The sequence below is a fragment of the Coptis chinensis genome, chromosome 5, assembly GCF_015680905.1.
Source record: "Coptis chinensis isolate HL-2020 chromosome 5, ASM1568090v1, whole genome shotgun sequence".
NCBI lineage: Eukaryota > Viridiplantae > Streptophyta > Magnoliopsida > Ranunculales > Ranunculaceae > Coptis > Coptis chinensis.
In genome coordinates this window covers 94,861,165-94,881,833 of record NC_141460.1, presented here as the reverse complement: position 1 = coordinate 94,881,833, position 20,669 = coordinate 94,861,165, and the positions used below count along the sequence as shown (strand labels likewise).

General features: G+C 36.3%; 2 protein-coding genes, 2 long non-coding RNA genes and 1 pseudogene across 5 annotated transcripts; 2 read left to right on the top strand and 3 right to left on the bottom strand.

Annotated features, from left to right (window-relative positions):
- The first annotated feature begins 238 nt into the window (after positions 1–238).
- LOC147500376 (Alba DNA/RNA-binding protein) lies at positions 239–3,323 on the top strand. Its single transcript, XM_086562036.1, has 8 exons — positions 239–622; positions 1,228–1,308; positions 1,403–1,491; positions 1,565–1,639; positions 1,730–1,839; positions 1,941–2,030; positions 2,113–2,175; positions 2,613–3,323. The coding sequence occupies exons 1-8, from the start codon at positions 500–502 to the stop codon at positions 2,732–2,734; spliced, it is 753 nt and encodes a 250-aa protein (XP_086418162.1). The 5' UTR covers positions 239–499; the 3' UTR covers positions 2,735–3,323.
- Positions 3,324–4,948: 1,625 nt separating this feature from the next.
- LOC147500375 (uncharacterized) lies at positions 4,949–5,276 on the bottom strand. The gene is made up of 2 exons (XR_015196321.1): positions 5,177–5,276; positions 4,949–5,087 (listed from the first exon to the last, which is right to left on the bottom strand). It is a non-coding gene; the product is annotated as an uncharacterized LOC147500375 (long non-coding RNA).
- LOC147500374 (protein SULFUR DEFICIENCY-INDUCED 1-like) lies at positions 5,200–7,753 on the top strand. Its single transcript, XM_086562035.1, has 4 exons — positions 5,200–5,463; positions 5,810–6,022; positions 6,180–6,335; positions 7,152–7,753. The coding sequence occupies exons 1-4, from the start codon at positions 5,344–5,346 to the stop codon at positions 7,557–7,559; spliced, it is 897 nt and encodes a 298-aa protein (XP_086418161.1). The 5' UTR covers positions 5,200–5,343; the 3' UTR covers positions 7,560–7,753.
- Positions 7,754–9,260: 1,507 nt separating this feature from the next.
- LOC147500372 (uncharacterized) lies at positions 9,261–15,465 on the bottom strand. The gene is made up of 7 exons (XR_015196319.1): positions 15,141–15,465; positions 14,067–14,996; positions 13,903–13,977; positions 13,661–13,811; positions 13,468–13,554; positions 10,120–10,460; positions 9,261–9,431 (listed from the first exon to the last, which is right to left on the bottom strand). It is a non-coding gene; the product is annotated as an uncharacterized LOC147500372 (long non-coding RNA).
- On the bottom strand, positions 10,749–13,401 carry LOC147500373 (ETO1-like protein 1 pseudogene; annotated as a pseudogene). Its single transcript, XR_015195691.1, has 3 exons — positions 13,138–13,401; positions 11,387–12,971; positions 10,749–11,255 (listed from the first exon to the last, which is right to left on the bottom strand). The product of XR_015195691.1 is annotated as an ETO1-like protein 1 pseudogene (transcript).
- Positions 15,466–20,669: the final 5,204 nt, after the last annotated feature.

Below are 20,669 nucleotides of genomic sequence, written 5' to 3'. Positions count from 1 at the left end.
AGTCAAGTCTATCCATATTTACGAGCCAAATTTAGTTGTACTTAAATTCCAATGAATTAAAACCTACTTAAATTTATTATAATAACGATATTCTATCTACCCAAAACTTTTGACTACATTGAGATGCACTATAGATCTCAAATTTGTATAAAATCTCTACTCAAAATAATATATGCCACATAAATGACCGAATATTACAAGCAAGCAAAAGGTCATGGACTACACCAAGGCCCAAGTTGGGTAGTAGTTTTGATTAGTAGTTCAATCCCCATTTCCCAAAGAGAAGAAAGTCGGTTTAAATACCCCACTAATCCTCCCAATCCATTTCACTCAACAACACTTCCAAGGTTTAGCCCCCTTTTCATTAATCAAACAAACAAACAAACCCTTACTCATATTCTACTAGGGTTTTAGCCACTCTCCAAAAACCCTAAATAAAAAAATTACCCAAAACCCTTTTTTTTTTTTTCTCTCTCTGTTCCTGGCTTTTGAATCAACTATGGATAGATATCAAAAGGTAGAGAAAGAGAGAACTGAATCTGAAATCAAAGAGAATGAAATCCGTATTACTTCTAAAGGCTTAATCAGAAACTACCTCAGTTATGCTACTACTCTTCTTCAGGTAACTAAATAAATTACCATACTTTTTTTTGTGATTGATGGGTATTGAAGTAATTTAGGATATGAATGATGGGTATTTAGTAATTTGTCTGCATGGACTACATTGTGAAGAAATAATCCTTGGTTTGATAATCAAGTGAATATATAACTGAATAGATAGATATACTAGTATGCCCTTGACATCAGCAGAAGTATATTAAGTTTGTGTAGGGGAGTGATTGCTAGATGTCGTTCTCATGGATGCTTCGAATTGTATTTGAGGCTGTTCTTAGATTGCTAGATAATGTTGAGGCAGTACGGGGGGATATGACATAGGTAGAAAGTTGTTGAGAAACTACGATTGGCATATTGTTCATTAATGAAGTTGTGACATCTTTAATGCCAATGGTCGGACGTCTTTAAAACTGTGGTACCCTTAAATAGACTACGAATTCCCCAAACTACTAAATACCCTTTGCATTCCATTTGTGTATGTTTCTATCTCTGTGCTATGTATCTGCTTCTCTGATTTGATGAACATTTAGTATTCGTTCAAGCAAATATGTAGTAGTATTATATTCCCAAACTGGATATATCTTTCGACTAAATGCAATGCTGTTTCATTAGGAGAAACGCGTGGGAGAGATTGTCTTGAAGGCAATGGGACAGGCAATCAGCAAGGCGGTCTTGATTGCAGGGATTCTAAGGGTTGGTTTCAACTGATTTACATATATTTTTTGATTTTTACTATAAAAATTAAAAATGTCTTGTATGTGTAATCACTCTTGTGTGAAATAAACAGAAGAGAATCCCTGGGTTGCATCTAGATACGGCCATCAGCTCAGTAAGCATAACTGATGTGTGGGAGCCCATTGAAGAGGGTCTTGTACCGTAAGTCTCGTGATATTTTTACTCGTCTTGGAGTTTTTTTTGGACAACTTTTGATGTAATCTTTTTAATGCAGTTTGGAGACGACACGGCATGTTTCCATGATTTCAATATCTTTGTCAACAAAGGAGCTGGATAAGACTTCTCCTGGGTATCTTATGACTCTTAGCTTCACAATTTACCACTTTTTATCCCTAGTTTTTGTAATTTTGAACTAATAAAAGAATCAATGTTTCTTTAGGTACCAAGCTCCATTATATGTGGAGCAGCCAAGGCCACAGCGTCAGTATCAACAGCAGCAACCATATCAACCTAAACAAGAAACGTCTGCTGTTGTGGGTGTTAATGAAGGTGAATTGTTATTTAATGGAATAAAATGATGGATTCTTCGTACTATATTAACATTTATCCGATAAAAAAATATAATTCTTTCAATGCGTGTACTGTTCTAGACTCAGATGCATATGGCCGGGGACGAGGTCGTGGTAGGGGGAGAGGGAGAGGACGTGGTTGGGGCAGAGGTGGATACGGGAACTATCAGGGTAATAACTGCAACGAATTTTAGGAGTTTTCTGTTGTGTTGTGCATCTTATTCATCTCTGCCTATAAATTTTGTTGTGCCAGAAAATGGTGGATACTGGAATTCAGGCCGAGGAGGTGGTCAGGGCAGAGGATGGGGTTATAATGGTGAGCAACTTGATCTTTATTAAAACATTTAACCCTGCATAGTAGATATGATTTAAATTGCTTATAGTTCCATTGATTGTTTGTAATAGAGTTCTGTTACTTGTGGGTCATCAGAGAAATGTGTAATATACTGCCTTCTGTGAAGGGAGTTACTTGCGTCAGCACCATCCTGAAATGTATTAGACTTCCAATCAAGAAGATTTATATGCATTCTTAATGTAGTGCACATCGATGGGAATGCTACACATTTATATTTTAGTGAGCATATCTATCTCTGAAGATCACGTGCTTTTCCTTGTGTGTGTTTGTCCTCCCCCCTGTCATTTCGTCCTTGATAATGATGCTTCATTTTGCTCGTCTATAGTTGCACGATCATATGTTTTGTATACTACCTTATGTTACACGTGTATTGATCATCTATCCATCTCCTTTTACAGGTGCTGGATTCGAAGGGGAGGGGCGTGGCTATGAGGGAGGAAGAGGTGTTGGCAATGCTGGCGGCTATGGGGAGTCTTGGGTGGTGGCTATGGGGAGGGCAGCGTGGTGGTTATGGCGGTGACTCACGGGGGACGACAACGTGACAATGGTAGTGGCTATGGCGGAGGACACCGTGACAATGGCGATGGCTCGACGGAGGACACCATGACAATGGTGGTGGCTACTGTGAGGAGGACACCGTGAAAATGGTGGTGGCTACAGGGGAGGACAAGCTGGTGGCTACTGGCCGGAGGACACCGTGAAAATGGTGGTGGCTACTGGGGGGAGGACAAGCTGGCGGCTATGGAGGTCGGGGCGGGTGGCTATGGAGGTCGGAGGGATATGGTCGGGGGCGTGGTCGAATGGGTGGTCGAGGGAGAGGAGGTGGTGCCAATGGCGGTGACTCTGAAGCCTAGATGGGGTGGGTGATTATGTTTGCTCTAGCTGAAATGCTTGTCTTGGCTTAATAGGGAAGATAATTAAGTGACTGTTTTTGGGGTATTTGTCAGCAGTTTTTTCTTGTTTTCTCTATAATATGGATGTGGGCAGGCTTGGTTGGTGTGTTTGTGCTTCTGTTTTTTAGCCAAGAGCAAGTTAGTCACTCTGGTTGTAATTATTCTTCTTAGAATACATGTAATGATAGCCCATTCTTCTAGTGTGTCATTCACTCATTCCTACCTGTTCTTTTACAGTCTTTTGTCATGTGATGTATTCTACACACTTGAAGTTCCTGGGTGGCATATCGTTCCAACAGTACCTTGCTTCAGTATTCGGTACTCTAAAGAAATGGTCAACTACTGTAGTAACCGATTTTTATGGCGGTACAGACTGGCTATATAACAGTACTTTTATGGCGGTACTGTTATGTACTTACCTTTTAATACATTTGTTGTCTTTGTTTATTTTAGATATTTTAGGTAGTTGAGATGATGAGATCTTAAAAAAGACTAGCCTCTTTGTACGTGTCTCCGCCACGTTAACAATCTCTCATTTTATTATATTTTTCATTAATTTATAGACATGAAACTACCACTTTATCCTGCAAAAAGACAAAATAAAAAAATAAAACAAAAAATGGCATGAGTTGTAATATTCGTGTTTAGAAAGGGGTAAAATTGGGAAAAAAATTTAATGACGTGATGAAATTCACTGTTGAAGCCCTCGTTTTCTTTAAAGAAGTTAGATAATTGATCTTAAAAAGTGACCCGATCCATTAGACCAGATAACAAATTGGGTCTAATGTTCCTAATTTTGACGGGTCGGTGAGTCAACTCTTAAATGATCCAGTCTAAATCTGCTAATTGCAAAACTGCTGCCCCTATGTACAACTGACGTGTCGATAGAGGAAGATTCACGACTTCTATATGAAATTGAATCAGATGTGCACACAATTAAGCTTCAAAAATAGTTTCAAGTCATCTTATTTTAATGTACATTTTGGCCATCTGATTTGATTTATACAGTAAAAGTACCATAAACTTGAGAGCTCATGCACTCACACATGTACATAGGAGAACAGTTCAGCACTTGCCGGCTTGACTGTCATCTAAAGATCAATCCAAGGTAGTATTATATCCATCTCATTAATTTAGCACACCTAAATTCACTTGATTTGTCTGACTAATGTAGCACTATACCCTATAGATAAACTTCTATTATGGGATTAACGCGACTACTTTTCTTCTTCTTTTTTAAGTATGTCCAGGTACACTATAGGGTATTATTACCTAGTAGAATCCTTCCAATTCATGTTTACTGTTTGTTTTGTTGTAGAATCCTTCCAATTCCAATTCACGTTTACTGCGTGTTTTGTTTTAGAATCCTTCCAATTCCTGTTTATTGCTGGTTTTGTTGTTATGTGCCTAATTGAACCTGACTCCTTTCAAGTCCAAGTTAGGAACTGAGGATACTCGTCATAACTCCACAAGATAATGTTATATATCTCTAGATCAGAAAAGGAGTCATATTCATATAAGTTTGTCAATTTAAGTCGAAATCTTCTATGCTGTAGTTATCAAGCTTAATTTCTCATTTAGTATAGTGAGGAGTGCAAGTGGTGAATCAAATAGGATTCTGAATCCAGCCCATAAACTTGGGATAGTGGATTAGACCCATATTCCACTAAATTCTTATTAAATTCACTAAATCTGTAAAAGAAATGTTACTAGCCTTAGGAAAATCTACAAATATAAAATTCATTTACCATACTATACGCGTCTACTCCACTCGAAATTGGCACCAACTTACACATTTCTTGTTTTTTATTAAAATTTTGACATTAAGCATTTAAGACAGAGAAAAGAAAGAGCTCCAATAATTTATTTAGAGATGATTAGATGAATAGACAAATACAATGATTGTCCATCTCTTAAACCAAAACCCTCGCAAACTTCACGCCACACCAATGCATATAGACCCAATAAACGACACGTACTCTATAACCAGACGTGGCAAAATAAAACAAGTTGATTAGTTAACATATATAGAACATTGCCCCCACATACAACCAACAAAACTAACATACCTCATATTCCGTCTACATACATTTTTCTTTGACTCTTTGATCTCTTTATAACATCCTCTCTCTAAAAAACATTAGCTAGCTCCTATGTTCTTCTTCTTCTTGCAATCTTGTTCCAAGAATAACTTACATAACCTTCTTTCTATATTCAAAATAAAAAGAAAGATATAATGGAAGGTGGTGGGAATAATTTAAAGATGAAGCAGGAAAAAATAAGAGAAGGTTCTTTTCATGTTATTCATAAAGTTCCTTCTGGTGATTCTCCTTATGTTCGTGCTAAACATGTTCAGGTAAAACTCACCACTTCATAAATCCCATTTCCAAAGTTATCAAAATATTGTTACTTTGAGTCATGTTTGTTTCATGAGTGGTGGGGCCGTGGGGTCATGGTAACTCACCTTACCATGGATAAAAGATCGGGAATACCGCCCGATTTTCATTAGACTATTCTATCTGAAAAATGCTAGAGTCAATGTCAGTAAAAATTGTATTATATTTTCAGCATTTGTTTTCTTCTCATCTATGCATTATACGTGTGTACCTATAGTAGTATATGTGCCTATAAGCCAATTCTTAATTTGTTTTTGCTGTATCTTTGTAACTTATCATTGTGTTTGCTGCATGTGGTTTTTTCAGCTTGTGGAAAAGGATCCAGAAGCAGCAATAGTTTTATTTTGGAAAGCAATAAATGCAGGAGATAGAGTTGACAGTGCTCTGAAGGATATGGCTGTGGTGATGAAGCAGCAAGACAGAACTGAGGAAGCGATTGAAGCAGTAAAATCCTTCAGAGACCGCTGCTCAAAACAAGCCCAAGAATCATTAGATAACGTCTTAATCGATTTATACAAGGTAAAAATTAACACATGATGGTACTTTATGTCATTATGTGCATGCTAATGAAGCTAATTATATCCTATATGCCTTTTTAGATTTCTATATTTTCTTCTTTTGAATTCTTTATGAAGTTACTATACTTACAATGAGATTATGGGCTTCATTCTGGCAGAAATGTGGAAAAGTAGATGAGCAAATTGCACTGCTAAAGCAGAAACTTCGAATGATTTACCAAGGGGAAGCCTTTAACGGAAAAGCAACCAAGACAGCCCGCTCCCATGGAAAGAAGTTCCAAGTCTCTATCAAGCAAGAGACTTCCAGGATTTTGGTACTTCTATGTACACTGTCTCAGTCATAATTGATAGCCTCTATAGATTCTTTTGGAAACATACATATGTGCATTCTACTTTGAAATATATGATATAGCATTTATCATATCAAGGGCACACGAATCAGATTGCTAGATTTTGAGCTCGTTACCAATCTTAATTTTCTCTAATTGGATATAGCATCTTGAAATATTTCACCTCACTCTACAAGACTTCAGTTACAGAAGCGTAAATTTTCTTTTTAGAATAGTTACAACCTCTTTGCTTATATGTCTACATCGATCTAGGAAAACTGTGAGTATACACGTTGGTACAATTTTGCCAAACTCTTTAAGTCTTGATATCCATGACTTTTACCTACACTGACCCCAAACTCTGTGAGTCTGTTGTATTTGTGTCCGTTTTTACATTTTGTATCACCCCAATAGAGTTTGGTCAATTTCAAGTGCCCTGTGTTGTGTGGTACGTAGTACATACTGTAGGCCTATTGCAAGGTTTCAACTTTCAAATGCTTCCGTTAGTACCTACAGAGTTACTTGATGCTAGTTGACTTCATTTACTATATACGTAGAAGCAGTGGATCAGTTACTCACAGTTTGTTGGGTAATTCCCTAAAAAATATGTTTTGAATTCACCCTGAATAATACTATTGCGGTGTCCAGGTGTCATTCAATAACACCTCAGAAACAACTCCAATTTTAAGTTAAATGCAATGTTTTATGATATTTAGCATAGAATGTTTACCTACATGTTGCAAGGAGCCATGCATGTACATTGATTTGCTTCTTAATAATGTGCTCGATTCAATTGGACAGGGAAACCTTGGATGGGCTTACATGCAACAAACAAACTACATTGCTGCAGAAGTTGTGTACCGAAAAGCTCAAATAATTGATCCTGATGCCAATAAAGCCTGCAACTTAGGCCTTTGTTTAATGAAGCAGGCAAGGTACGATGAAGCCCGGCCTGTCCTTGAGGACATCTTGCAAAGAAGATTAGCAGGATCTGATGACTGCAAGTCTAGAAACCGAGCAGAGGAACTGCTTCATGAACTCGAATCACAACACCCATCCTTCTTCTCGTCAAGTTCTTCTGTTTTCAATATTGAAGAAGTATTCATCGAAGAACTTGACCAACTAATGAAAGAATGGGCCCGATATAGATCGAAAAGACTGCCTATCTTTGAGGAGATTTCTCAGTTTCGGGATCAGATGGCTTGTTAATATAGTTTGTACAATTAGATAGGGCCATAGGGGTGTTGTAGGGGTGTGATATATATTGGTATAAGATCATCTTAGTTTGGAGTCAACTGTAAAATACTGGAAACTTGAGGGTATAGCTGTTAGTAAGACGGTTGTAACCTCTGGTGGTGAAATAGTGAAATTCTAATAAAATTTGAAATGGAGATTTTTCTGTAGACCAACTTCTAGTATTTGTTTCCTTTCTCTCATTCTTTTAAACACGGCATATATGATATATATCATTTATCTGTAATTAAACTTACTTACCTACTATAAAAAAACAAAACACACAGAAGGATGCATGGTCTTTCATACTTCCGTCCTTAAAAAATTAAAAGTCTTTATGTATCGAGAATTGGACTATACTAATAAAGAACAGAACTTTTGCTTAGTTTTAGGAATTGAGTATTGGAAGTATAGAAGTTTTAGGAATTGAAGAACCCTCCTGAGGAGTGCTGCTGGAAATATAGAAGTGTGTTGAACCATATTAAGAATATTTTGCTATCTGTAGGAACTTTTAAGTTTTGTTGGCTTAGTAGGAATTCTGCAGGGGAGGCTCATGATCTAGCAGCATAGGCTTCTAAGGCTGTAGATCGGATCACTCTTCCACCTTGTAATGTTTTAGTTGATGTCCAGACTATTTTGTTATAATTAATATATAAACCATTATCGGAAAAATAAAATAAAAGGAATTGAGTATTGGTCTGTAAATGTTCGTGTTTATGCAAACATCTTCAAACGTAATTGTTGAAGCGGGATTCACAGTTGTTGCTGAAAGCTGTAACAAAGATTGTCGACAAGACTCATAATTGAGACCACTTTTCTAGGTCATTAATTTAGACAAGTTTTATAATGAACGTACTGGATGGGCAATATTTAAAACTGACAGGTCGGGTAAATATGGAAAACGATACTTGAGAAAACCTTCACTTAAAAGTGGCTAAAGTAAACTTGCGAAGGATCAATGTCGAACGAAGCACTTGAGAATCAGAAGGCAAGGACGGGCAAGCCAGCCAAATTATCCCCATTAAAGCCCAGCCTATCAATACCGGCTTAGATGGCAATACTACCACTTAAGCCTATAAACTTGTTAAAATATTCCATTTTACTCCATATGGTTTTTTTAGAGCGCAAACCATCTTAAACTTGTAATGAAATTCCATTTTATCTATCTGGCCCATTTTAGGCACCGGATTGCTGATGTGTCTTATTTCACAATGATACATGAGGTGTATCATCTACCACATCACTGTGTCGGATAAATGGTCCCGCCCAATTCTATTTAAATTGCTAACTTGGGCAGAAAAATAAAATAGAACCAAACTTATCCTTTTAGAATTGATATATATGAAGAATTATTTCGAGAAAACAAACAAGTTCTTTTTCTATTATTTGTTATTTCGCTTCTGGTTCGTTTTTAATGTATATATTATGATGAACAAATTGGATTTGCTGAATTTTGATTGGATTATTATTATTACTAGCAAAACAGGCGTCGCGTTGCTAACATTATTATGTGATTTATAAGTTTCGTTTGAGAAGTATAGTAAAGCACACTGAACAAACGTACGAAAAGGGTGAGGGAATTGTGTGTTCTACTTCCGAGTGTTGGCATGAAATTGTGTGTTCTATTTTTTCTTACCTTATGCTATTATTGATCATCACTGGATTCACTGCTTATATGTACTAGCAAGATGCACGTGCTATGCACGCGATGTCAAACAAAACTTACCCAATAGTATAAAATTCCAATGTTTTAAATAGATTTAAGAGGCAACCTAAACCCTAATGTTTTATGTTATAGAATTCTCAAGGATTCAAAGTATGTTTGCTCCATGAATGAATGATTATTACCTACAAAACAATTTGGCACAAAAAAATAGATGAGAAACAACTTTAAATTCAAGAAATATGCAGTTATGCACTACACCACCATCTACTATGGCAGTAGAATAAATGTCTTCATACTGGGAAGTTGCTTGGTTTTAATATTCTGAAAATGTGCATAACACATTCAGATTTCTAAGCTCCTAAATAGCATGCATGCCTTCAAGTGTTATATTGCTACACACACAGACAAAATATACAACTTGATTGAAGCAAATATCATATTCTACTCACTCAATTGATTGTGCATCATCAGGTCATGTGCATAAAGTAAATGACTAAATTTATGGGATATCTCAATAGCTTCGACCAAAGTATGTAAGGCTTCATCATCAATTCACATGGTTAAGAAACGCTCAATGCTCCATAACCTATTTAGACTCCCATTAAGAAATAGAGGTCAGGCTTTATAGTCTAACCTATGTAGATATCAAACCTATTTAGATATCAAACCTATTTAGACTCCCACTTAGATTTTACGCAAGAGCAAACATAAGATTTTAAATATATTTCAAAAATAGGTTGTAAAGGTTCTTATGAGAGTAGTTTCCATTACAAATAGCAAACATAGATCAATATGGGATAGGATGCTATAAAGTAGAACGTTGTATATAAAAGAAAAAGAAAACAATAGTGAAGCTTAAAAAAAGAGTACCTATAATAGCGCAAAATTTGTTGCCCCCAAATGGAAGGAAACCTGCAAGGCCGCAATAAAAGTACATTGAATCCAGTAAAGAATCAACACGATCACCAGCAAAAGGGTAGTAATTCAAAATGAAAAAACAGTGAATTTATTACCTGAAAGGCTGAAATAGGGGATATTGGTTCTCCATGATAAATCATTTCAATGCATGATCAGGGAAATACAAACTTTTGTTCTTACCATATTAAATGTTTGTTAGAAGAAATTCCATTAGAGGTAACCCGTTGACTACAATTCCTCCCCATCAAGCTTCGTATTGTGACTCTATGCTTGCTACAACGTGTGAGTAGACACTAAAACATGATAAAGTCAAATAATACTGAAATATATAGAAATAGTGAAATTCCTTTTGCCTTTTCAAATTTCTAATTTTCAAGAATAAAGTTTGTGTATGTCAAAACCTTGCATTTCTAAACATTACATCCACCCTCTGAAAGTAATTTTTCCTTTGTAGATCACTTAGGTATTCAATAATAACATGGTCATCCCTACTGCAGAAGTCCATTAATAAATACTAAAAACCCGACAAAGTTCAGAGATGCGTGAAGTAATACATTGCACAAATATTTACTGGATACCAATAATATAAAGATATCTCCAATTATAACCCAATTATCTGCTTAAAACATGAACATCTTTCCAAACTAAACCTAGCATATATAGAAAAGCTTAATTATTAACTAACACCTTAGGTTACTGAATACTGAGATTTCAAATGACACCTAACTATAAATCCTCGACACGAACTCCATAGTATGTAGTTATCTAAATCCAACTATTTCCAATAGCAGCACATTTATTCCAGGGCCTACCTAAGTTATTTGTTTTATATCCAATTTGGAATGAAACAAATGTACTATCAAAGAAATGCGCTTTGCCTAGAGTCTGCTAAAGCATAAGCTTTAAGGAAAAAAAAGCCTCCATCGATCTCTTAAGGCTGATTGATTCCTTTTGCTTTCCGAAGCCCTTCTTCACAATGACTTGTGTCATATAAAATCCAACCTTCATAAACCAAACGCTCGTGTTCACTTGCAGCATTGTGGCGTGCCAGCTGTAGACTTCGCATCGCTACTTCAGGACAGTTCAACCTGATCAGAAGCATGTTATGGTACTTAATAAGCTTCCACATAAATAAGTTAAATGGACAGAATACACAAATGAGTCTAGAGCTGTTGCTTCTACCTTAGGAGAAGCAAAGACTGCCTAAAGTATAGCACACCTTTAGTTGCATCAGACTCAACTTCTGATGCACAAATATTTTTTTACGATGTACTTGCCGTAAAGTGTAAACCTTGCTAAAGCCCCCGAAAATGCACTAAGGTATATAACTGATAGGGACCCAATATCATCAACTGAAGACCACTGATCATATAGTTGTAACTAACAATCTGCAGCTGTCCAATTGTCAATGCAACATGCTCACGTACAAGTGTACATAGTTGGGTAGCAGCCACCCGTCCTTCAAACATCCTATACCCGGGAGACAATGTAAGAATTGCCTGAACATCGCATAAGGCAGCTCGGTAGTCCCTAGTGCCAGATAGAAACAAAACTGGAGTTCCAAGCATTCCAATGCAAGCTTGAAACCAAGAACACGGTTTATTTCTGCCAGAGCAGCTTCAACGTACACTTTGCTTCCTCATCGGGCATGCAGCCCGATACATGTACATGTAGTTAAGTGTTGGATCCAATTCTGTTGCCTTCTCAAGATTATCACACTTCTTCTCGCCTTCACAGTATAGTACGCTCTCCTGATACATCCATCCAAGAGGGTTAAAAGAGGAAATCACAGAGCTGAGTTTGTCACAAGACCGTTGTTTCCATCCCTTGATGAAATCCAGTCTAGCCAAGCCAGCAACAGAATAAACATGGCCTGCTGACATAACAGCCTCAAATAATCGTTCAACTTCGTCATATGCTTTCCTCAGAAGTGGGGGCACATCCTAGATGATGAAAAGACAACTGCCTCTGCCTGCCACTGATTGAAGATTCAACTAACTGTTCCAAGAAGTAAGATGTAATATCTGAACAGGGATTTTGGGCCATGGCAACCTCGCTTAGCAAACAGTATAGCGAGAATGAAGCAGACCCAACCATGATTGCTCTATGTTGTCTATTAGCGTCTCTGAATGTCCTAACTACCCGATCATCGCTCAAACAATTGGGAAGATCATGAAGGAACACTTGCAGACATGAAGTAGCAAGGACATTGGAGTTTTCTGCAATAGCATATTCCATCAGGTCCACTGCTCCTTCTCTTGAAGTAACAAAAGATGTAAGTTTCCTGTCACAGGCATCTTTGAGCCTTTCACAGTAGAATTTATTGGAAAATATCAATAATTCCAACAAAAGATCAGGACAAATTTCATTTAGACTCCCAGTCTCACTAAAATCCTTGATTGCCCTCATACCCGATGGAGAAATGCCATTTTTGGAAAAATCTATGTCTTCTTGAAGTGATTCAGTAAAATCCCCATTAAACATTGTCGGTCACAGGCTATTCTCTCATCTTCAATTTGAAAGAAGACAGTTCTAGACACCCGCTTCTCATTTATCCCCTATATTTCAGGGGAATTAAAATCCATACCAGTGGGAAGCTGCGAGGCAATGTCTATTGGCCCAAGCTCCTGAGCACATTTACCACAAGAAGCAAACAACTCATATATTAGCTCCTCACCTAGCTTCTCGTACTTTAACAACACCCCAAAAACAATTTTCTCATTAATTGTGCTTGCTTTCTGCCAAGCTAGAAGGAGACTCCTCCGTAACAGTTTGACTTCTTCAAGCCCTCTAAAGGAAAGAAGTCAAACTGTAAGGAAAGAAGGCACATATGATTTGCCACCTGCAGATGTCGCATACAACACCACATAAAACACAGCTTACTATAAGGAAAGAAGGAAGAATCTAAAGACCAGTTTACCTATGTGCCATTCTAGAGAAAAGAGGAAAAAACAAAAAATAGTTAGTAACCTCAGGTGAATCAAAGGGCATGCCAAGCAGAATGAAAGCATCAGCAAGACCCTGAACTCCTAGCCCAATTGGCCTGTGACGTAGATTTGATGTCTTTGCGGTGTCAACAGGATAATAGTTAACATCAATTATCTTATTGAGGTTTGTAGTAACTAAAGGCGGTAACCTGTCAATGCAGAACAGCAACGTAATTTTGAACTTGATGATGATATGACACAGATTAATAACAAAACTAAAAATATATGTATGGTTAACTACTCTCATGTTACTGCTCAGTATCTTGTATAAGACTATTGAAAGATGTACGCTAAAAAACATTTAGAGACAAACCTCTACAAGCTTGTCAAAATCAAAATAGCGGTTTTTAGAACCACTGCTTCCAACCAACATAGATGGGTGAGACTCAATTGGAACATCCTACAACAAAAATACCAAGTCAGCATGGCAAACAAAACGAAGATATACTTGAAATGGTCAAGCCACATGTGTCGATACTTGTAATGCATCTAAGTATCTAACCAACCTTCTTCCGAACATATCGCAGAAGAGCAATGGAAGCCAAATTGCAGACTGCAGTTTTCAGTGGGACTTGTGTATTCAATAATCTCAGTACACAAATTCGAAGATTTAATAGTACCTAAATTCTGCTGATTGCTTTTTCTATTGCAAGCATCCTGAAGAAATAAATGAAAATAAGCCAATTAGAACAATGACCAAAAACCTCAATGGACAAAAAAGCACCTGCAGAGCCATCGATGAGATTACCTTAAAAAGCATATACGGTGTTCCAGTTTCTATCTTCCAGAGGTTCTGTGCAGAAACAACCTTCTTTGCCTTTCCCTGCACGTAAAAGTCACATCATACATAAAACAAAAGAGTTTTCCACATTTCATTTTAAGAAGGTGTTGATCTAGAATTAACAATTGTACCTCTACGATTGCTAAAGTTCCCATGGAAATAATTTTGAACCTGGCCATATCCTCTTTCATATCCTGAAGGTCCTGCTAGCCTACGTCTGTCCACTAAATGGTTGTTTGGAACATGATACCGATTTGCTGGATAATCCAACAACGTAGATGTACTGGGTTTCATTTGGAATGTGTTCCTGAGCAGCCTATGAGACGCTTCTCCTAAATGAGGTCCAGAGATAGCTCCCGGCACTTGTGGCCTGTAAAAGCAGATACAAAAATGTGGCATTCAATTAATAGTGATTAAATCTAGTCAACCAGTGTATAATGTACAATAATGGGTTAGTCAACTTAATCACCATTGGAAACTCAATATGTCCAGAATATGACAACACGAAATTAGATCGTACCAATATCTAACAGTGTTTTGATTGCATGGGAAAATTTTCAATGGTAAACCCGACTTTGTAATATGAAAATATTCGAGCTAGGAGAATCCTGATTTTTCACTTGCTCCAGTTCTCCAATGGAAGTACCGACGCAGGGGAGTTACGATACATACAGTTACTATCACATGGAAAAGTCCCCACTACAAAAAAGATTTATCCATCCCAAGCATTTTCTGAAGCACCCACCCAAATCCCCATGGCTATCTCAAAGTATCTTTCAGATGAAAGGAATGGCCAACTTAACCAGTTTATCATACTGACCAGGCGGACTCACTTCTCTGCAAGATGGTAACATTTTTACTTTCTTACCTACAGCGAACTGTTCTCTCAGGTACTTATAGCTTCGGTTTCCTCCAATACCGACAAAAAATGCACATTTTAGACCTTAGAGCAAATGAATTATTAGAAATTAGTCTCACCTATCTCTAGCTTGATGACGCCTGCTGCTGTTGTCTTCGTGCCATAGTACTGGAGAGGGTTTTACATCAGAAGGATTTATAATCTGTTATCAAACCAGAAAATAAAGAGGCAGATATATTCAGCAGAAAGTGTTAAATCGACAATAGTAACAAACTATGATGCAAGGAAAGATTCAACTGAGGGGATTTCTTTTTAAGAGAGAGCGAATGAGGGGAGAACTTCATACCTAATTTAGAGAAATAGTCAGATGGTTTTCTTGTCCATGGCCTTTTAATTTTTCAATAATGAGAGGAGATTGGAGAGAAAAAGAGAAGCTAGAACGATGTAACTGGTTTTCTAGTAATGAAGTCGGTATAAATGTTAATAAAAGTGGTATTAATGGTAAACGTACCTCGCGGACAATTGAAATGGTGCGTGCATTTTATTTCCAACTTGAATTTACACAACAATCCCTAAAGGTATTATGTAAACTTAAGGGTATAAACGGAAGCAAAAACTGAAATGACGAAATAGTCCATTTTAAGGGCATTGAATCATTTGTTTTAATATTTGATCAAGGGTATTTGGTGGTAGAAAAAAGGCTGGTCTAATTTAAAAGGCTAGGTTAATTATGGTGTATTTTACTAATAGAGATTATGTAATTTCCAGTGTTAGATTCGGTCTTATGTCCGTCAATTTTACCAACATACAAGAATGTCATTCATAATGGTCAATCTGTCAGAATAAACTACATTTAACGACTATCCTATAGTTGACTTGGCTGAGTAAGGAGTTTCTTAATATTTATTAGGGTTAGATAGACTTACCTCCCATTACTAGTTACCAATTAGTGTTATCCCTCCATTTTCAAAAATATTAGTGATACCCTCCATTTGTAAGATCCAACGGTCATATTTCTTCATCTGAAAAAAAAAATCATCTCGTAACCGTTGGATCTTGCAATTGGGAGAGTATCACTAATATTTTTGAAAATGGAGGAGTAACACTAATTGCAACTATTAATGGGACGGGGGGGGTAAGTCTAACTAACCCTGTTTATTATAACTTTTTTTCCATTCTGGTTCATGCTTCTTATTCTTAGTATTGTCTCTACAACTGCTAAATCATGGAAGGTTTACAAATGCATATGGAAGTAGAAAGAGGAATGAATGATCAAAATGAGGTGAGCTTCATCTTTTTACTAGTATGTATTCCCCCAGGGGCGGGGGATCTAGGATTGCCACTCAAGGAGACTGCTACAATTAACATACACTACAAATATTTTTTTTTGGGGTGAATTATATACTATTATAACTAGTATTTTTTTTTTCGACGGAAAAGTTAGGTGTACTGTGGTGAATTATACACTATTATATCTAGTATTTTTTTTTCGACGGAAAAGTTAAGTGTACTGTGGTGAATTATACACTATTATACCTATTATTATTTTTTAAATGAGGAAAATTTTGGTGTCTTTTTTTACCCCCACCCTCTAATTCCCCGGATCCGCCCTAATTCCCCACCACCTCCATGTTGAGTTCGGAAGAATCACGAGAATGCCATTTAAATTGATTTATCTGAGTCTAGCAGTTTCTTTTTTAGTTCCTTTATTTTCTAATTAGGTAGTCTAGCTCATGGGCTTTGTCACTTTGACAGTTGGAGAGAAACTTGTTTTTTCTTATAGAGGAAATGGTTACACACATGCTCTCATTGCGAGGAAACTGAATCAAATTCTAGAGGATATGAATGCGACTCAGAAGTTGGCATACCCTAAGAACTGAATGGAAATATCTTTGATGAAGAAAAAGTTCTAAATATGAATTTAATATATCCTACTTCTATTAATCTAACTACAAGTACCATAGACAGAGATATGATACATGCTGGAGTTTTAAATTTGCTTCAATAACTTGCTTATTATTGAATAATCCTGTCTTGTATCTCAATGGCTTTAATTCTTGTCCAAGAGGTAAGCAAGCTTCAGTTGACATCATTCTTAGATGAAGTTTTTGTAACTTATAGTTTACCAGTTGTTTTGAGGTTCAGCGGCATAAATAGACAACAAAGATAGGGAAGCTTGAATAGAGCTACAAAATTCTGCGTATCAGCTTTTCTATTCAATTAAGTTTGCAATTCCCATAATTTCTATTTCATGAATAAAGAGAAGAATATTGAGTTTTAAGATCTTTTTTTGCGATTGGGTGGCATATGAGTTTGTTCAAGACCTTGTGAACTTCAACTATTATACAGTTCTTATTTATCGATGCACTTGTGTTGCTTCTTAAGTAATTTATCAGAGATGATACCTTTTGGTATTACCATGTCTTTCTTAGTGTGGCTAGCTATACTAGACCAGTGGAGTTTCATTTTTTTTTTCAAGAATTGATTATTGAATTTAATTGTGTCTAGTTGAATTTTCAACTTACAGACACATTTTATGTTTTCAGGACAAAGAGTCTTTGGAGCAATATGTAAGTTGATTTTTTTGGAGAAGCACCTGTAAGGAATCATGCTGCACATCAGATGTCAAAGCTAAGTTCAGGTTTGTTTTCCTATCCTCAAGCAACTTGTAAATTTAAACAGAAAAGAGTTGGGATATATAAAGAAATTATGCTCTAATTAAGTTTTACAATTCGAATGAACTTTTCAACACACTTTCTTCATCATAATCGTCAATTTATTTCTTATTTGTGGTAAACATCACAAACATTAAACATTTGATATTGTGACTGGCAACCAGGGATGGGGCTAGGATTCTAAGCCAGGGTGTGCGAGATTATGTGCACACCCCACCCTAGCAAAAAAAAAATTGTATGTGCAATTTTTTTTTTTTTTGTCATAAGGTCTAAATGATAAATATCAACAAAATTATGTATTTATTTTAATTCACACAACTAGAGTGCGTTGACTATTAAGAATTTAATATGAACTAATGAAGTTAACTACTTAAGCACTTAAGCCATTAATTGATACTACTATGTCTATATATATCTACATTATCTAGTCCACAAGTCTACAACAATTCAACAAATTGTTAACTTCCTATAATGTTATAAGTCTATATAACATTATAACATTATATATAATGTTATATATAGACTTATAATAATCTTATATATAACATTATAACATTATATATAATGTTATATAGACTTATAAAAAGATTAACATTGAAAATAAAAAATTATCTTGTTTTGTTTTGTTGTTTTTTTTTAAGTGGAAACTTTATTGATAATGATAATGAGTTTTACAAATAATTAGGACATAACATTATATATAACATTATAATATTATATATAATGTTATATAGACTTATAAAAAGATTAACATTGAAAATAAAAAATTACCTTGTTTTGTTTTGTTTTTTTAAGTAGAAATTTTATTGATAATGATAATGAGTTTTACAAAAAATTAGGACAAGTCTATAACAATTCAACAAATTGTTAACTTCATATAATGTTATAAGTCTATATAACAGTATATAGACTTATAATGTTATATATAATGTTATATATTTATATAGATTTATAAAAGATTAACATTGAAAATAAAAAATTACCTTGTTTTGTTTTTTGTTTTTTTTAAGTGAAAATTTTATTGATAATAATAATGAGTTTTACAAATAATTAGGACAAGCGTGCAACAAGCTGCGTTGCACCGCAAGTCCTTTCTGAATTTGTGTTTTTTGTTTTTTTTGTTTTTTTTGTTTTGTTTGTTTTTTGTTTTTGGGTTGAGGTCTGGCCGTTTGTTTAAAAATTGAGAGTGAAAGAAAAGAAGGAGAGCATACGAGTTTGTTATGGGTGATTAGAATTATACAAGGGTTTTGGCTATTTGTTTTAGTCTCATCAACCCATCAAATATTCAAAGACACATTTGTCCCTCTTAAATGATTTTGAACTTAAAATAAATAATAAATAATAATTTTGTAAGGGCAAAAAGGAAAGTAAAAAAAAGTACGTTGGTTTATTGGAATGTTTTTTATTAGTTTATTTTTTCATACTATTTTTTTTGTTGATAATATTCTTACGTGAAAATTTTGGGGGTGCGAGTCCTTATAGTTTTAAGATTTTTCTATGCATTTAGTTATGTGGTAGTGGAGGTTTTCTAATCCCAGGGGGTGCGACCGCCCCCACACGCACCCCCCCTATATCCATCTATGACTGCAACAGGCATGACCACCACATGTCTCCCATTTTGCCATGCAAGTCTACCAAATACAGTCTTAGAGCCCCCTTTTGGCAAATCTACCTCTGAAATTGAAATTTTCACCACTTAATGTAACTTATGTTTTTTTCTACTAAACTCTAGACGGGGAGGATTTACAGTCATAACTACCCCAGTTGAATTCTCAATATTCAGTGTGTAGTTTGATGCACCTTCACTGACTTGGGTTGCTGTCCTAGTAACATATACTTTGTGTCTCATGGCATATGATTTTTCCAATGCCACCGAAATTGATGGATAATTAAGATTCCAAGGCGTTAATCCCTTCTTACAGATTGTCGATCTTGATCTTTTTCATTGTAGTTGGAAGCGCATAGAAAATCCATGTAATCCTCAATCGAAAGGTCGTATACGAATCCAGGATCAGCCGCTCTTTCAGGATCCACGTGTCCTGAGCCATAGTCCCATGGCGTAGATGCATTGTTTGTACTTTCGTCAACCAACTGATTCCCTGCATTGTCAACTCGTATGCTGTAGTCATCAGTGCCGATTTAATTATCGCCGAGACCAATGTGGGTGAACTCCTTTCAGCAATGCAGCGATTCCTGAAACATGGGGACAGGACATCGAAGTGCTAGACAAGATACTAAATTCCACACGTCTAGTGTCAAAAGGCTGCTGTGTAGGACCTGTACCATCAGGCCAAGCCGCTAAAATGTTAACCCTGGAGCAAGCAAATCAGGTTTCATTATGTATATGGACTTGGGGTTTGGACCTCTTGACGAAAACGTGGCTACAAGTGGAGTTGGTCTGACATTCAACTTAGTCCCATGTTTGATGATTGTGGCGCGTGGGTTTTCTGATGAGATTAAGTATGAGAATAGTTTTTCCGATGGATATTGCAAGAGTTATGGTTGGGAGTACATCAAATAACAACGGTCAAAACTGTATTCTTGTTGATCCACATTAGCTAGAACCATTACCCCACCAGCTCTCTTGACCACATCTCCTTTTATCGCACGTTGGATACCTCCCCTTTCACAAACTACAATTTTTCCATAAACTCTTTTTCAATCTAGAGTCGATAGGAAGCAAGAAGCGAAATTCACACTACCTTTTCGGGGACGATTTCCAACATAAACAATTGGGAACAGTTTTGTTTGAGCGAGGGAAGTACCACTGTAGGTGGACTCACTGGCGAAAATTGAACCATCACCTAGCATGAGCTGCACTGGGAATCTTCTATCCATTGCTCCAGCTCCAACTGTCGTCACCCATGGAGGTATGTTGGTTACAAAATGGGGAAATGGACCCTCATTACCTTAAGGCGAGACAAAATACGCCATGCTCCATGGCACCAAAGCGGGCTATTGCTATAGGGGTCTTCATTGTAATTAGAACTACCAAAACCCCCAATAGAGTAACAAATTATGTTTTACCCTGTCTTCGACTGCCTTGTCATAAGCAGTAATTATATCAACCAAGTTGCAAGTAGGCTAGCAGACTTTGTATACGGCAATACGAGCTTTTGGTGCCATACCATATGCATCGCCAGGAGCATATCCAAACGTAGAAGCATTCCGTACATGGCTTCCAGAAGCTATGGAGGAAG

What these genes read in the sequence shown, in the direction of transcription:
- LOC147500376 (XM_086562036.1), top strand. Translation starts at nt 500, where the DNA reads ATGGATAGATATCAAAAGGTAGAGAAAGAGAGAACTGAATCTGAAATC. An exon ending in ATGCTACTACTCTTCTTCAG is followed by an intron (nt 623 to 1,227) that starts GTAACTAAATAA and finishes CTGTTTCATTAG; the next exon opens with GAGAAACGCGTGGGAGAGAT. An exon ending in CTGGATAAGACTTCTCCTGG is followed by an intron (nt 1,640 to 1,729) that starts GTATCTTATGAC and finishes ATGTTTCTTTAG; the next exon opens with GTACCAAGCTCCATTATATG.
- LOC147500374 (XM_086562035.1), top strand. Translation starts at nt 5,344, where the DNA reads ATGGAAGGTGGTGGGAATAATTTAAAGATGAAGCAGGAAAAAATAAGA. An exon ending in TTCGTGCTAAACATGTTCAG is followed by an intron (nt 5,464 to 5,809) that starts GTAAAACTCACC and finishes TGGTTTTTTCAG; the next exon opens with CTTGTGGAAAAGGATCCAGA. An exon ending in AAGAGACTTCCAGGATTTTG is followed by an intron (nt 6,336 to 7,151) that starts GTACTTCTATGT and finishes TCAATTGGACAG; the next exon opens with GGAAACCTTGGATGGGCTTA.